This window comes from Scyliorhinus canicula, chromosome 21, assembly GCF_902713615.1.
Source record: "Scyliorhinus canicula chromosome 21, sScyCan1.1, whole genome shotgun sequence".
Classification (NCBI taxonomy): Eukaryota; Metazoa; Chordata; class Chondrichthyes; order Carcharhiniformes; family Scyliorhinidae; genus Scyliorhinus; species Scyliorhinus canicula.
This window is the reverse complement of record NC_052166.1, coordinates 55,379,371-55,396,915: the sequence shown is the minus strand read 5'-3', so window position 1 is coordinate 55,396,915 and position 17,545 is coordinate 55,379,371. Positions and strand designations below refer to the sequence as shown.

The following is a 17,545-nucleotide window of genomic DNA, read 5'->3' as shown; positions in this document are numbered from 1 at the left end:
TGGCAGCACCATGGTAGACAAATACACTTACGATTTATAAATAAATCACTATTAGAACTTGTTTATGCTGAGTTTGTGGAGTTTGTTTTTATTTAAATGATTAGGAAAAGCAAATCTAGATGTGTATACATTTGAGTGGAAGAAATGACTTTAAATTGGTTGTGAGACAGATCCATTGCATGGAAAGGTGCCTTAATTTGCAAGTGCAGCAGTTGATTGTGGCTCTTGAGATGGCTAGGCATTTATATTCATCAGCAATTAAAGGGGTTTACAATTGTTGTTCCAATCGAACCAAAATAAAACTTTAAAAAAACAGTAAAACAACTGTCTCAAATGTGTCATCCATCAGTGAGTGCAAGTGTCAGTGTAGAAAGTAGCTACAAACTGCATTGTGACAATGCTTTCTTGGCCACATATTTAATAACCAATAAGAAGACCTAACATAAGTAATCAATCTTATTGGCCTCAAGGTAATGCTGCTAAACTTACTGATAAGTAGTATCGTCTGTCTTGGACTGCAATCAATTCAAGATAAATATTTGAAGTAAATATGTGAAAGGTTTTTGATATGTTAAATCCAAACTTTCTTGCTTGCACTTAATGTGTGTCACTCCAACACATCCTGTTTCTGCCAAAGTCAGTTTCAACTCCTCCCATTCCCAAGGTAATGCTGCTAAACTACTGGAGTTCGCTTTGACAGGCTCCTTTTCTCCAGTGTGGCTGTTAACCTCTGAACTGTATTTCTCAATCTCCTGCTGCAACGTAAATTAGATATTGTCACAATTTTAGGAATAATGTGGTTTCATTAGGCTCTTGTCTTTTAAAAAAAATTAATCTTCTATTTTCCCCAAGTCCTCTATACCCTTCAACTCAGTTGCCACACTTTTCAGCCCCACGTTCAGGATTCTTCACTTCCACGGAAGATACCAGGAGATCTCCTGTAACAGCAACATTGAGTGGGAGCATCAGTACAGCGGCCAAGGCAGAGAATGTAGCAGCAAGCCGACTGCACCAATCAGGGCAGATAGCAGAAGGTAAAGGAGGTTAGTAGATGGGAGGTGATTGGGATGGATAGGAGGGCTAATGCAGTGCACAAAATGAGGCTGAGAAATGGGAGGAGTTGAAACTGACTTTGGCAGAAACAGGATGTGTTCGCGTGACACACATTAAGTGCAAGCAAGAAAGTTTGGATTTAACATATCAAAAACCTTTCACGTATTTACTTCAAATATTTATCTCGAATTGATTGCCGTCCAAGACAGACGATACTACTTATCAGTTATCCTAGGTATAACGTCTCTACTCTTATCCCATGGTCCTATTGTCACCTTGGTATCAGATGCTATATGGCCCCCTTGCCATGAGTATGACAGACAGGAAGCACATGCTCATTACGAGGTGGAGATTTGCTGCCCATCATATTGGAATAGGTGAAAAAAAACAGACATTATGTCCTCTGCATATGCAAATAAGTGACCTAACATCTGGTTTTGGCCCCCTATATTGAGTTGCCCTGAGGCAGCCAACCTCAACCCTATGATCATCACCACCACTCACTGGGTGGGCTGGGAATTGTTCACAATTCATGTCAGCAGAGTGCTGGCTCATTAGCAGGTCCTGTATTGCTCCAGAAATATTACCCTCAATGGAACACAAAATGCATGTAATTTAGTCCCAGTATCAACAGTTAGTGCACAATTCTCCTAAAAGGGAGCACATTTAGCAGAGTGTTTCCTGGCACTCACAGCTGGCAGTGCCAGGCCAGCATCCAGGTGGCACAGGGCAACACCCTGTCCAAAGGGCATGCAGCTGGGAGCCTCCAATCCCCTCGGAGTCCCCAATGAGTGCCATTCTATCTGGTCCCTGTTTGTGGGAACCAGTCCTAAACAGCTGAGGTCTCTTGAGGTGAAGGGGTTGAATCCCAAAGCCTCAGGTATTTCGGGAATCTGTACATTAGAGTGAGGCTTACTGCCTTGCTCTAATATGCAGATTTGCTAAAAAGTGATCCCACCAATTGCATGCGGGATTCACATCGCAATATCTCATGAGATTGCGTTGAATCTTGCGAGGTGTTGTGAGCCGGGTAGACCCCAGGAGTGGGGTCTCCCTGCTTTCAATGGCCATCCTGCACCAGGGCAAGCTGCTTTTCCAGCACTGCGTGGCCGTTGGATCGTGCCCGTAGTCTCCCAAACAGAGAATTTTGCCCTTTGTTACTAGTTACGTCAGAAGGAATGACTTTTAATATATCTGCTGCCCTCTGTAGGCTGTTTATGACATATCACCTGGATTTAACAAACATTTCCACAAGCTGATTTTGTGCCGAATGTTTGCCCACTTGATTACTCCTGTGCTGAAGGCTGCACTAAGTTCTGAGGATTCTGGCAGGCCCATCTACAATAGGACAAAGGACTCTGAGGCCTTTGGTTCCTTGGTTTCCTCCGGGTGCTTTGGTTTCCTCCCACAAGTCCCGAAAGACGTGCTGGAATGTGGCGACTAGGGGATTTTCACACTAACTTCTTTGAAGCCTAATTCTCCCTCTGTGTACCCGAACAGGAGCCAGAGTATGGCGACTGGGGGATTTTCACAGTAACTTCATTGCCGTGTTAATGTAAGCCTATTTATGTGTTAAAAAAAACTGATCAGTTTCCCGAGTAAATTTAACATTTGTGGACCTTTAATTCACATCACCTAATTGATTCTTGTTCATTCAACCTCTTGTGAAAGTGAACGAGAATATAGATCAGAAGACGGTTACCAGAAGAGTTATTCCATCTTAAATATCCAATATCTCATTGTTTCCACTTTGCACCATAATATTTGCCCAGCTTTGTTTTTTCCCTTTGAAATTTTATATTTTGAATTTGTATCATGTTACATTTGGGCTGCTAAATTTGGCTCCATGATGCTGCTGGTGCTACTAAACCCAAAATGTATAAAATGGCAGCTGGGACGCTTCCAGCTACATCGGTGCAGCCTACACATTGCACCTTTACTATCAGGTACTAGTACAGGAGCACCGTGTATGCACACACCACAAGCATGCAAAGTGGGCAGATTATGACATTAAATAGCCTACAACAATGATTTGGTGCAATATCTGCCATATGGAATGTTAACCATATGTTCAGCTGCACAAGGGACCATCCCCCCTTCCTCCCCCCTCGTCCTCCCCCCTCGCCAATCTGCATCGATTCTATTTCTGGGGCTAATTATACATTTGGGGTCCTTTTGACTTTTCTTCCGTGGCATGAAGTTAGTGAAATGACTGCATTGAATATTATTGGAGGAGGTTTGATAACTTCTTTTTGCTTTCCAAGGGAGGTCAGAGGGGTTGGAAGGCCTGTCTGGAGAAAGACAGTCTGCTTCAGTAATGGGTCTATAGTTGCATTTTCCCTTGGACTACAACCTGACTTGGAAATGAAGCACAAACAGCAGAGAGAGGAAGCTGTGTACACAGAGAGGAGGCCTATCCACGGAGGGCACTTTCCTACTTCCACGTCAGCCATTTCACCAATGAGGCACAACGTGGCCTGCAGGGCAAGAGGGACGATGCTAGTGGCCATAAAGTTCAGCACTGACCGAAACATTTATGCCAACAGATCCTTCTTGGGGGGAGCAAATGACATCTGGAAAATCTAATGGATGCTGGGGAAATCTAAGGACTTATGGATCCAGGGCTGGAAGCGGTCCAGCTATGTAAATTTATTTTTAATGGTTCATTTGTCATGGGCAAGAAGAGCGAGAGCTCTCCACCAGGTTCCACAGGCCACTTTGGCCCGCTTCCCTTGCTATTGCTTCCCAATTTCCCAAACACTTGAGGCCTTACCAAATGGGGACCATTTTCTAAAGTTTCAGGCCTCCAGGTACCTGAAATCTCATTCCTGTCTTCTAACCATCTTGGCATTTCCACCATGACCTGAAAAATGGGCTGGAATTTTAAGCAGATGTTCCACAGCCGGAGTTGGAAATGGGAGGTGAGCCAGTTTTGGCCAGTGGTGGAACCCTGGGTCAGCACATTGCCACCTCATTAAGAGAAAGCATTGCTGGCAGTGATCATTGCTGGGGTTCCATCTGCAGGGTGAGGATGCATCGATGGCTGGGCACCCTCAAAGTAAGGTAGGTGGGGTAGAAAGATGCATTAATTAGGCAATTGGGTTCATACTGCAACCAATCTTTCCCAACACTGGCTAAATGGCATGGTAGTAGGAAGATTTCCAGCAAGCCACCTTCCGCGCTATTCAGCCAGCCTTCCCACTTACCAACGCATCCACAAAGGGTTGGGTATTAGAGAGTAAAAGCACTATCAGCATTTTGGTAATATCATTGATGATAAGGAGAAGGATATTATTGAAGAGGTGGAAGAAGCAGATAATAAATATGTGGCTGGATTCTCCGCAGCCATGCGCCGAAATTGCGTTCGGCGCAGAGGTGGAGAATCCATTTTCCCGCCAAAAGCAGAACCGCCGCCGCTTTGGCGATTCTCTGGGACCCAAGATTTGGCGTGATCGCAGAATATGCCCCATGACTGGGGTCCCATTGACAGAGGCCAGCCCAGCGATCCTCCGCTCCCAACCAGCCGAGTTCCCGATGGCGTGGAACTAACCGCCTATTGACAGTCGGGATGCTGGCTTGGTGGCTGCGAACTCAGTCCGCGACCGCCCTGGTGGGGGGTGGGGGGGGGATCGGACACCGGGATGGGGGCCTTATAGGTGGCCGGGGATTAGATCCACGTGGTTAGATGCTCGGGCACGCGGCCGATTGGGGGTGTCTAATTTTTGTGTGTGGCTCCGCGGTCAGAGTCCGCCATGGAGCTTGGCGCGGCCGCTAAAGGCCGCCGCCATGCACATGCACGGACTCTGAACAGGAAGTGCGGGGAGCCGTATCCGCAGCTAAATCTGCGTGAATCACTCCGGGTCCCTGCTAGCCCCCTGCAGGGCTTTGAATTAGCTGATCTTTTTTCCCGGAATCTCTGGAGTAAAACTCCAGCCTTTTACGCCGGCGTGGGGACATGATCCCATTTTGGAAGAATCCAGCCCTTGGAGTTTGAAACTTGGTTTATGACAAGGATGTACGTGGTGAAGGGACTGAGACTACTGGAGATTGGTGCTTAGACTGAAGGAAAAGAGGAGGAAGAGGCAGTGGATGAAATTGCTGTTGGGTAGTCATCAAGACAAAAATACTCCATTAACTTCTCATCCTTAGCTTCAACCTATAGGTCATATACCACAGTTTCCTCGATCACAGACCATGGTATTATTTTGGATACCCATTCTAAAAAGGATATTGAAGCTAATAAAATGGAATGCAGTGATTTAAAAGGATATTACTAGATATAAGAGGATATAGTGATGGCAATGAAATAACCTGCACAGGACACATGGGGCCGGGTCAATTGTTTTCTCCATGTGACTCAAGGAGTATGAGCTCCCCCCCGCTAACTAACCCACAAACCTGTTGTTTAAAAGGTCAACTAGTCAGGAACTGACCGACACAGAGAGAAGGGCCAGGTGAGGTATAACCAGGCCTCGTGTAAATAGTTGTACCTATAAATAAATGTCTTCTTTCATTTACTCTTCGAACTCCCCTCTCCTTTATTAAAGGCAAGGGCCGCGATTCTCCGCAACCACGATGGGTGGGAGAATAGCGGGAGGTCCGCTCCCGCACCTCCCGCTATTCTCCCACCCCCCCCCCCCCCCCAAAATGGCGTGTCCGGTTTTCCGACACACCACTTGGAGAAACGCGGGTCGCCGTTTTTCACGGCGGCCTGCGATTCTCCGACCCAGATGGGCCGAGCGGCCGCCGTTCCTGACCTGTTCACGACGGCGGCAACCACACCTGGTCGCTGCCATCGTGAACATGGGGCGCCAGGTAAGTGTGGGGCCTGTGGGGGGGCGGATCGGGGATCGAGCACCACGACCGTGCTCGGGAGGGGACTGGCCCGCGATCAGTGCCCACCGATCGTCGGGCCGGCGTCTCAAGGGGACGCACTCTTTCCCCTCCGCTGCCCCGCAAGATCAAGCCGCCACGTCTTGCGGGGAGGCTGAGGGGAAAGACGGCAACCGCGCATGCGCGGGTTTGAGCTGTCCAACCTGCGCATGCGCGGCTGACGTCATTAGGCTCCGCTGCGGCGTCATTCTTGGCATGCCAGGCCTTGAAGCCAGGGACAAGGTCCGGCCGCCGAGTTTCCCAGTACGGCCCGCCTATCCCCCGGGTAGGGGAGAATAGGGGGCCGGGAGAGGCTTCTGACGCCGTCGTGAACCTCTCCAGGTTTCACAACGGCGTCGAGTCTTGCGGAGAATTCTACCCAAGATTCTTGAAAAATTAGGATTTTTCAATTAGGACCCACATGCTCCCCAACATTCAAAAACCTCACAGAAATCTCCATCAACTAGCACCCAGCCCATATTTTTTTACAATTCCGCCTCCTCCGGCGCATTGAACAAATAGTCTTTCTCCTCAAAGGTCAGTCTGAGCTGTCCGGGTATGCCTTCTCAAATCAAACTCCATTCTTTACAGGGCAGCTTTAGCCTTGATAAACACCACCTGCTTCCTGTCAGTTCCGCACCAATGTCTTGATAATGCCTGATGGTGAGGTATTCCAATTTATAGTCAGGATGTTTCTTAGTCCATCTCAAGGCCTGTTTCTTTCCCAGGAAGCTGTGGAACTTCACAAGAACAGCTCACGGTGGTTCATTGGGGCAGGACTTCTGTTGGAGTGTCCGGTGGACTCGATCCAGATCAGGAGAGGATGTGTATCCACTCTCCCCCCACCATCTTCCCAAACATCTTCGAAAATAATTCTGCGGGAGTTGGGCCTCCCATTCTCTCCGGCAACCCCACAATTTGAATATTCTGCTTCCTGGAACGATTTTCTAAATCATCCACTTTGGCTTTATTCATACATCTGAGAAAACTCAGCTTCCAGAGGGGCAATCTGTTGCTATGCCTCGGGAGAGAGAGAGCCACCTCCACGCCCTTTATCGCAGCGCCATGCGGTTTACAGTCTCTTGGTCTTTTCCAACGCTGACTAATGGGAGCCAGGGCATCTTCCATCGACTTATGGAGGTCCTGGACATAACCCTCCTTTGCTTCTCGAATTCCACCACCAAGATGCCAGTAAGAATCTTATCTGTTAGTGAAGTTAGTCTCAGCAGCAGCAGCCTCCGGCACTTTCCTCACCAAAGCCTCCCATTCAATCGGGGAATTTCTGCCTTCAAGTTTCTTTGTCCTGGTCCTTCAGGGCATTTCCTTTATGGAGGCACCTTCTCCCATCAATCAAGTGGGATTTTAAACACAAAATACACCCAGGTACTGCGCAACAAGGGCTAAAAATACAGTACTCTAGCAGGAGTTACCTTGTATATGTCTTTCCCCTACATACCGCCACCAGACATGCCAATGAAATATAAACCTGGTAGCTAGGGAGGCAGGGACTTCAAATTTAATTGTTATAATAAATATATATTACATCCTGATATATATATATATATATATATATATATATGGAAAATACAATCAGTAAAGTTTCAGCTACCAATGTGTAAAATCAATGAAACTGATAAAACATCAAATGTTTATATTCCTCTTTTACCTCTTTGATGATAAACATAAAAATGTACAGCACAGACCTTGTGGCTAAATCTATGGCGTAAAATGGCTTACACAATTGATCATTTTGAAAAAGAGAATCACTGACCTTTCACCTGTAACAGGATCCGTCAACCTCACTGTGAGACGCTCAATGGCAGCATCATCAGGAACATCCAGAAAAAACACCCTTTAAAGAAACAGCAAATCAGGCAAAGAAAATAACTAGTCTGGTTTTGTGGAAGGTTTATATATCAGAACTGCATTCTGGTCAAAACAAGGCAGTAACAAATTGCATTGTAGAGTTATCCCAGAATAAACTCTAATTGTGTGCATCAGTCCCTTTTGTACATCTTCTCTGTATCAACTGAAAAGGATGATACCCACTAAAATCTTTAATGTCACTCTTTTCTCAAATTTCCAATAGGCAATGCTATAATTGAGGGTCAGGCAACTAAGGTGACATGTGGATGTAAGTAATATAGGTAACACAAAACTTCAAATTATTTAGGAGAAAGATCTCAAAAAGAATCAAGCTGAAATGTTTTTAAGGTATGTGCAGCCAAATGACAATAAAATAGAAGGACGGTCACATTTCTGCAAGAAGGGGGAAATCAAGTAAGCTTACTGTAAAGCTGTCTTAAAGACTGTACCATATTCCCTGAGTGGCACTAAGTATAATGATTAAAGAATGCATTGCATTCTTGTCAGACTGTAATAATGAAAAATAATCCTACTGTTATTTAATGTTAAACAAAAGTATCTAAAAGTCCAGAAAACTAAAACTTGATTAAAATTTCTTTACAGGAACAAAAATGTGAAGCATAAAGGGTGTATACAATGCTTAATAATATTCACAATGTACACAAGAAGTGATCTTAATGGAACTGTAATAATTCATGTACGCAATAGCCCTTTTGGAAAAGTCTAAATACATCATATTTGGTATTATTTGGTTGCTTCTCTCAGGCGGTTGGTGCATTGAGAAATGCTCAGATACCAGCTGTACTGGCCCTGTCTCAGAGATCGAGTTCCTCCAGCACAGCCCCCGCTGGCCATTTCTTGTTTAAGTCATAATTGATTGTGACAAATCTACCCTAGTTGTGAATAAAATCTCTCCAGGGGCTGAAGAGACACTGTATTTGGCTGCCATTAACAGCTAAATTAGCAAGTACTTCAAGCAAATTACAACATCAGATATAAAACTCATGAATCCAATTAAAAAGAAAATAAAAGAAAAAAAAGGCGACCTGTTGCGAGAATCGAGCAATAACCCCAATGTATATTTTGGTGAATCACTGCACAAAATTGATTACATTTTTAACCATTCATTATAAATTAATTTGGAAAAAAACATCAAGAGCACCCCAATATGTTCAAACTTCCCTGGAAGCTGGCAATCTCACATTCAACTGTGTAAATGTTCTAAAAGGTCCTGAATATTTTATGAATATTTGTCATAAAACAGAAATAATAACTACTGAGCAAAGCTATTAGTATTAATATTTATGCTGCCTGTGCTGAAATATTCATGGAACAGAGAAAGGGTTGTAAGATGAGAATTAATTTACATTGTGCTCTGTTTACCAACCAGCCTGATGTTTAGGCAGTTGACAAGCGCTGATATGATTCTGTCACTCAATTTCAGTGTCAGAGAGGAAGGCGGCTGTCAGCTTGAAGATTGGGTTTCTGACAACTGAAATCCTGAAAGATTTCTCCCTCCCTTTATTTTATATTTTATTTGTCCACTTCTTTTCTGCCTCAGGCAATGTATGCCACCCGTTCATCCGATCACCCTTCCATCTGCTTAAATTAACGAATTAATGAGAGATACACTCTACACCAGCCCAAAATGTTTATTGGTGATTAAATTATAATGGCAGTTGTATAATTCATGAACCAATTAGTGGAAGTGTTAGCTGATTTGATGGGATGAGGAGGTACAAACTACATTAACTAATAGAGAGCTTGGGGCTGCTGCTGCCTACCACTCGGATTACGTGCCTAATTGCTTTACTTTATCTGCCTGTCACAGATAGCCAATGCATATTTCATCATTCTCAAAGACTTCAATTGTTTACTTTCTTGTTGATCCTGTAACATGTAGAAGCTAAGCCAAGCTTTTGTGTAGTTAAAACCATCCGGAATTGAATCAGTTTTTGGCTGTGTGCATAGAAGGCTGAAAGAGTAGCTCACTTATCTCTTTAGATCTACTTTGGAGCTCATTTTTCTTTAATTTCTTCTCCCATCATGCCTACCCACCTCCTCTTTCAGCTGGGAAATGTGTGGTAGTCTCCTCCAATCTTAATTTCTTTTGTATTCTTGTCAGGGAAGAGTGACCATAAGCAGAAAATAGAAGATGTCCTCTTTGCATCCAGTGACAATGTCAATCATTTCCGGTCTGCTGTACAAGGTTAGATGCAGTGTAGAGCACTCCACATACTGCTCCAGCAAACGTGATTTAGCTCTCACCTGAGAAAGGCAACTCCCAATTCCAAACAGCACATTCCCATTGCCCACCTACTCTAATGGCCTCTTTGAATGAGATTGCCCAATTATAACTTAAATTTGGACAGTTTTATGTTATAGACGTGCAGCTGATTGCATGCCAAAATTCATTTCTGTAAGGACCATTTATGCTTACCAGAGAGGAAAAAAACTTTCATCCCATCTGTCTGGACTGACCCTCAGCTCCTTCCTCTACTGACGTGAGGCACATTTGCTGTGGGGCAAAATTTATTTAATGCTATTTTTTTTTCTGTGTGATGAGACATTCCGCCTCTAAATTCCCTTTAGGATTCCAGCTGAGAGCTGTCAGGATCCACTGCACACACGTGAATGAAGGATTCAAGCACCAGCCACAGAAATCATTATTAATCCCTGACAACAGCCAGGTAAAATGAATATCACAGCTACTCCATCATTTCAGAATTTACATAACCAGTTCTGGTCCACAAGGTGTCACCAGAATTGGCTTTCAGGTTGTCAGGTATACAGCATACAATCCTTCATTATAATCCAGAATAGCTCATTGTTGTGTTTGCGATGATGAAATATAACATACTTTGATCATTTAACAAGTGGTTTTCACCCAGCAGTTGATTGAAATATTCTGAAAGTCTCCATGGCAAAATCACCTCTAGGCTTGAGGTTAAATTAGTCTTTGTTAATAGTGTCATGCCCTGTAATAATCGGTTCCGATAGAGTATTTTTTTCTGCTGATAGAACAGTCTTAATTTTCCTTCAACCATCTAGTCACAGCACATAATGCTTGGCAAAGATGCAAAGAGAAAAAGAGGAACCCACAATCAATGTATCTCTAAAATAACCAATTCCATTCTGATCAGTTTTTTAAAAGACAAACACTCTTAAGGGACTTCATTGGCTAACACCAACAGAGTGTACCCACCCCAGCATTTCAGCAATGAAATAGAACTCCATGTTGAGATCCTTCAAGTAAGAATTTTTTTTTTGACAAATAATGCTTAAACAAGTGGAAGTAATAATCTACTTTCTGTTTTCAGTACTTACCTTAAAGGGAGTTCCTTCTTAAACAACTATTTTTTTGCTTCCTTTAAAAGCATTAACATAAAGGGTGCAATTGACCAACTGATTCCTGCCGGAATCTGATCGGGCCGCGGACGGCGGATCTGGGAGAGGCCTCCCCGGGGATTCCCGGCAGCCATTACGCCTCACGAGATCTAATTAGATCTCAGTGGCCACAATGTGGGACCCAGTCTTGCACGGTTAAGTGAATTTAAAAACCCACTTAGCCGCGCTGACGCCAGATCGAACGGTCACCCGGCATCTATCAGCCCTGCCGAGGAGACACCAGCCAGGCACCATTCAGCACTGGTCTCCACAAATGGGACCAGGCGGAACGGCACTTGGGGTCTCCCAGGAAATCGGAGGCCCCTAGGTGATGGGCTTCTGGGCAGGCTTGCACCCTGGCACTGTTGGTGCCACCTGGGCACCTTGGCAATGCCAGCCTGACACCCTGGCAGTGCTCGTCGGAGCTCCTCAGTGCAAGAAATGACTCTAAATGCAGCCTCAGGGGGTGATCCCCGCTGGGGCTCGAAATAGCAACAGTGCCATTAGATAGCGGGTTTGTTCTCGGAGCTCCTCAGTGCAGGAAATGATGCTAAGTGCGGCCTTGGGCGTGGGGGTTGGGGGGGGGGGGTGTGATCCCTGCTGTGGCCCGAAATAGCAACAAAGTGCTGTTAGATGGCCGGGTTGTTCCCGGCACTTGTTAGATTGCTCCCAAAGCCTTTTGATATCCCATTTTCCTCACTTATCAGCTTTTGCTCCTAAGCTACCAAATCGATGCCATGTGAGCATGTAAAACGCCACAGATTGGTAAACAGGAAAATACTTCCACCTAGAAGAGGATTATTAAGCTTCAAAAAAATTGGAATGTTACTTTGTTTATTTGTGCCTAAATTTATTTTTGTTCCCGTATAATTTTCGAGAACAAATCAAGTTGATCTGATCCATCTAATTAACAATTAATTTTCTTTTCAAATAAATATTAAGACATTTTGATGCCATACAGAGGAGTGTGTGTAGATTATACATTGGTTTATTGTCGTCATGGCTCAAAATTACAGGTTAGGAATAGAAGCAAATGGACTCTAGTAGGAATTAACCACCACTTAGTCACAGCATGTGTCATTGTGGAAATCAGTGAGGTAAAGATTTAAACACTTTGAGGGATGCTTTCATCATTACTTTGGTAATTTTGTACTGTTTGCACATTGTTGTGAGAAAGGAGAGTAGTTTCTAAACATATCACAGGGAAGTACACATCAACACCCCAATTAGTAAAAAGTGCTGCTCCATTGATTTCCCAACACTGCCTGTTGTCCAAGGGAAACATGCATTGCCCAGCACACAACATGTACGATTTATTTAATTATAGTCCACAACAAGCACATTATTGCTTTTCAAATCATGCTGTATAACATATCTCAGCATGTTTTCACGCAGCAGTTAATTAAGTACTGTGGAATATTATCTGTATTGCTTAAGAATAACTATAAAATTGTTTACAAACAATAAAGAAAATAACATTGTACTTCACTTGTACAAAATGGTTAGATTCATAGGAACAGAGTAAAGAAATTAACCACCCTGAAATTTGAAATCTGGTCCATCTTTAACGGTCTGCTTTATAACAGTCATTAATGTGCATTTAAAATGGTAGGACTGTGGGGATCCTTCATTCCACTAAGAAAACTTGCCAAAAGGTCCACAGAATTGTTCAATATTTTAGGTCAGTTTGGCTCCCTCCTGTATATCGGTATCATCAAACAGATTATTGCTTATGAATGGTATGTGTCCATTCGGTTACTAATATCAAAGGTTGATCGATTGAAATCTAAAATATGATCAGCACGAAATCTCCTTACAAGCCCCAAAACTCGAATCATACATTTCTCAGTATTATTTGACGTGTTTGAAATATTATCAAAATGCTAGTTTAATGAGACACCCTCAACATCCTGAATGTTTTTATTCTCCATCTACAAAGTTCAATAAAGCAAGTCTTGAAATGAAATGAAAATTAAAATTGCTTATTGTCACAAGTAGGCTTCAAATGAAGTTACTGTGGGACTCAACCTTAGGGTTACCAACCAGTAATTATTTAAGGTATGCACCTTGTTAATTTAATCTGTGGTGCAAATGGAAAAACACCAAGCTAATTGCCCTGGACTAATGCAACTGAGGACATCAAGATTGAGCTGAGTGCTCTCAAATATATCGGCTTACTTTTTTTGTGCAATTATATATTATTTTAAGTATATTTAATGACATTTTACATGATAACAAATATCGGAACAAAACCACAGGAATGGTACAGCACAGCAAGAAAAAAAAAGTCTCAAAATAACATGAATACAGAGGGAGGCCGGAGAACAGCAGTACAACTAGGTCAATACAATCATTAGGCATAACTTGATGCTCCTACAAGCCCTCCCAGAAATCAGGGGAGTAACAGGATAAGGCCATGAAAACATGATAAAATGGTGCACACCTTCCCACGCAGTGATTGCTCACAACTACCATGAGCATTCAGGTTAGATTTTTTTGCGCCATGTTCAGGCACCCCTCAATACACATCTCCCTCAGCTCCAATAGTTCCAGAGGCACCAGTGACACACCGCAACTTCCTCCCCTCAGATACAAGACCTGTCTGTACACCTGCAGGAACTAATCACGGATTCTTTATACCTACCCTTAGAAAAAACGAAAAATACAAAGAAAATACACGAGAACCCCAGTTCTAAAAGGATGTTACACATACGTCACACAACGCAACATAACCCCAAACTCAGACGCAGTACAGAACCAACATTATTCCACACATTTATCAGCGAAGGTCAGCAACTATACATTCGGATTATGACCAATGCCGTCAGTGCCTCCCAACAAATTTAAAAAGGAGAACAAAAATGGATCACAGGATAAAAAAGGATCACGACCAAACCAGTGCGAAGGAGAAAAGAAAAGAACGTTCATTCAAACAAGAAAATGTCCTGACCTTGGGGTATCAACCAAAGCACAAGACTCAACTCAACCCCAGTCCCCCGTGCACAGAAGAGTTCATATCGAGGATATTCAAACACCTCCAAAGCAAAACCCAACTCTCAGGATGCTCTTAATAAGTGCCTTCAAGAAGCAGCAGGGTGGCGCAGTAAGTAGTTCGCATCCCGGCCCCGGGTCACTGTCCGTGTGGAGTTTGCATCTTCCCCCCTTGTCTGCGTGGGTCTCACCCCCACAACCCAAGGTAGGTGGATTGCCCACATTAAACTGCCCCATTAATTGGGGGGAAAAATGGGTATTCTAAATTTATGGAAAAAAAATACCTTTGAAAAGGCACACCCCATGCTCCAGGGGGCAACAGGATACCAACCACAGCTCTGGATTCCCTCCCCCCCGGAACAATAAGGAGAACTTCCTGTAGACTGCTGGACCAGACCAGGATTTATAACGGCACACTACTCATCCAGATGAAGAGGAAAGAAAAAACCCATAAGGGAGGAATGCCTGAGCTGACCTAAGACGTCACTGCCCAGCACTGCATGCCATCCCAGGAAACATTTTAAGGGATATGACAGTGCTGCTTCAACAGAGACACAAACACTGCCTCCACATTGAAACCAGAGCTCACATCACATGACCCCCAATTATATTATTTTAAGCTTCCCATTCTCTTGAATATTTTCAAAAGAAAGAAATATTACTCGTTCTTGGGGAGCTTCATATGGAAGTGTTTAAATTAGCAATATCTGCCAATCCAGTTACAGCTTATCAGATGAAATAGTAGAAAAGATTACTGCCTCATTTAACATTTTCTAAATAGTAGCAATCATTTTGAACTATACAAAATTATAGTGAGAAAAATTAAAATGGACAAAAATGAATGACTTCTCTCACTCTGCACTGAAGTGTGTGATAGAATCAGAAAACAAAAGCCTCTAGAGTGACTGGTAGAGGTGCTCAGATGAAGATTATTCTATTTATTGATGGGGTTAACAGTCTTGGCACATAGAGCCAGCTTCAGTAAATTCTAGTAGCTGCTGTCTCTTTCATTGTTACTTGTCATTTTAATTTATCTCCTCATTCTGTCCAATAGATCTCAGTTTTGGAAACAGATATGGGCTGGAATTTTCTAGCCGTTCACACTGGCGGGACCTTGTGGTTCCCCCGACGGCGCACCCCCACCACAGGTTTCCCGGCAGTGAGAGGTGGATTCGATAGCAAACCCTGTTGACAATGATGGAACCAGAAGACCCCATCACCAGCCAATGGCGGGCTGCCTCTGCCGCCGCAAAACACACGGTGGGTTGGATGGAAAATCCCGGCAGTGAGCTTTTATTTAGTTTTATAAATTTCCAGCTATTAACATTCACCAACATATTTTCATGCCTACCAGCTAGATGTTCAGTTCTTGGTTGGAATATGGCAAAATCATAGTACCTGACAATTGTAATAATATTTACACCCAAGTGTTTTACTTGCTGTTTAGTTGTTTTATTGAAAAATGGTTAAACAAGGCTTCTCTCAGGAAACTACATCATATTAAAGTAAAATCATGTCACTGTCAGTTCATGTTGACAGTCACATTTCTGCTCGACAGACTAAAAGCGCAAAGAGGAAATAGTAGCATTTACAGTGCATGCCTTTAATCTAACCATTGCGACCAATGTTCCCTCCAAACTGAGAGTTCTCGTACAGGCCATGCATAGGGTGGCCCCTTCAAATTAGTGTGCACAAATATGCAAAAAAACTTAAAGGGCCCGCACACTCCAAACAAAAACCGGAGGGTATGTTGATTGCGACCATCCTCCAGGCCGATGGTTTATTACTGCCTTTCTTTACAATACTAACACATTTTTAAAGGAAACATTTGTATATTTATAAAGTGCCTTTAATTACTTCGAGACATCCCAAAGCAATATAGAACCAACTAAGTACTTTCAAAGTGCACTTGTAATTTAACAGTAGCTCACTATAAGACAGCTAAACTGCTTCCCATCTTAATTACTGATGTTTTTGCAACTTTAAATTACTCTAGTCACAAAGGAGGTAAGCTTCCAACTTCACCTGTTAGGAGGTGACTGCCATTGCTTTATAAACAATGGAACTCACTGTTCAGAAGAAGAAATGTAGCCTCTGGTACAAGATATATTCACACAAGGCTAATGACCAGACATCATTTCTGTAGGACAGAACCTGAAGAAAGCAGAGAACAAAGTTTAATGCTTCTGGAGAATATAGGTAGAGAGTAGTTTAGGCATAGCCTGGAAGGAAGTACAGCATATTCGATGCTAAAGTAAAGTAAAGTAATGTTAAGGGTCAGTGTGCATGAACAAGACTGTCACATATCTGTAAAAACATGGGCCGGGATTCTCCCCTACCCGGCGGGGCGGGGGGTCCCGGCATGTTGGAGTGGCGTGAACCACTCCGGCGTCGGGCTGCCCCAAAGGTGCGGAAGTCTCCGCTCCTTCAGGGGCCGAGCCCTCACATTGTAGGGCTAGGCCCACGCCGGAGTGGTTCCCGCTCCACCGGCTGACGTGAACGGCCTTTGGCGCCACGCCAGCCGGGGCCGAAAGGACTTCGCCAGCCGGCGTAAGTCCGCGCATGCACTAGAGCGTCAGCGACTGCTGACGCCATCCCGGCGCATGCGCAAGGGTGAAGACCGTGGCGAAGGCGGAAGAAAAAGAGTGCCCTCACGGCACCGGCCCGCCCGCTGATCGGTGGGCCCCGATCGCAGGCCTGGCAACCGTGGGGGCACCCCCCGGGGTCAGATCGCCCCGCCCCCCCCCCCCCCCCCCCGCCCCCCCAGGACCCCGGCGCCCGCCCGCACCGCCGGTCAGGTAGGTGTTTTGATTCCCGCCGGCGGGAGAGGCTTAACAGCGGTCGGACTTCAGCCCATCGCGGGCCGGAGAATCGCCGCAGGGGACCCGCCGACCGGCGCGGCGCAATTCCCACGCCCGACGAATCTCTGGTGGCGGAGAATCCGGGACATGACGGGGGCGGGATTGACGCCGGCCTCGGGTGATTCTCCGACCCGGCGGGGGGTCGGAGAATCCCGCCCCAGGTCTGTATGGGTATAATTGAAGAGATGTTACAGAATCATAGAATGATACAGCACAATAGGAGGCCTTGCAATCTACTTTACTTGAGCTGGCTCTTTGTTAGAGGTATCCAATTAATCCCACTCTGTTACTCTTTCCTTATAGACCTTCATTTTATTCCCTTCCTAGTTTTAACCAATTTTCTTTTGAATTTTACCTTTGAATCTCTTTCCACCGCCCTTGCAAGCAGATTTGATTTAGACCGAGCACAGTAGCATAATAGTCATGTGACTGGATTAGTTGAAATCTCATCCAGGACAGGGGGAAAATTTTAATTCAGTTAATTAAATAAATCTAGTATAAATAGGGTTGAATCA

General features: G+C 44.3%; 1 protein-coding gene across 2 annotated transcripts in view; it reads right to left on the bottom strand.

Moving 5' to 3' along the window:
- The window catches only part of ak8 (adenylate kinase 8), a 223,716-nt gene that overhangs the window by 17,316 nt on the left and 188,855 nt on the right, over positions 1 to 17,545 (bottom strand). For both annotated transcript variants that reach the window (XM_038782152.1, XM_038782153.1), the window contains one exon: positions 7,697 to 7,777. In XM_038782152.1, the coding sequence (XP_038638080.1) occupies positions 7,697 to 7,777 (81 nt within the window). The remainder of the gene's footprint in view (positions 1 to 7,696; positions 7,778 to 17,545) is intronic.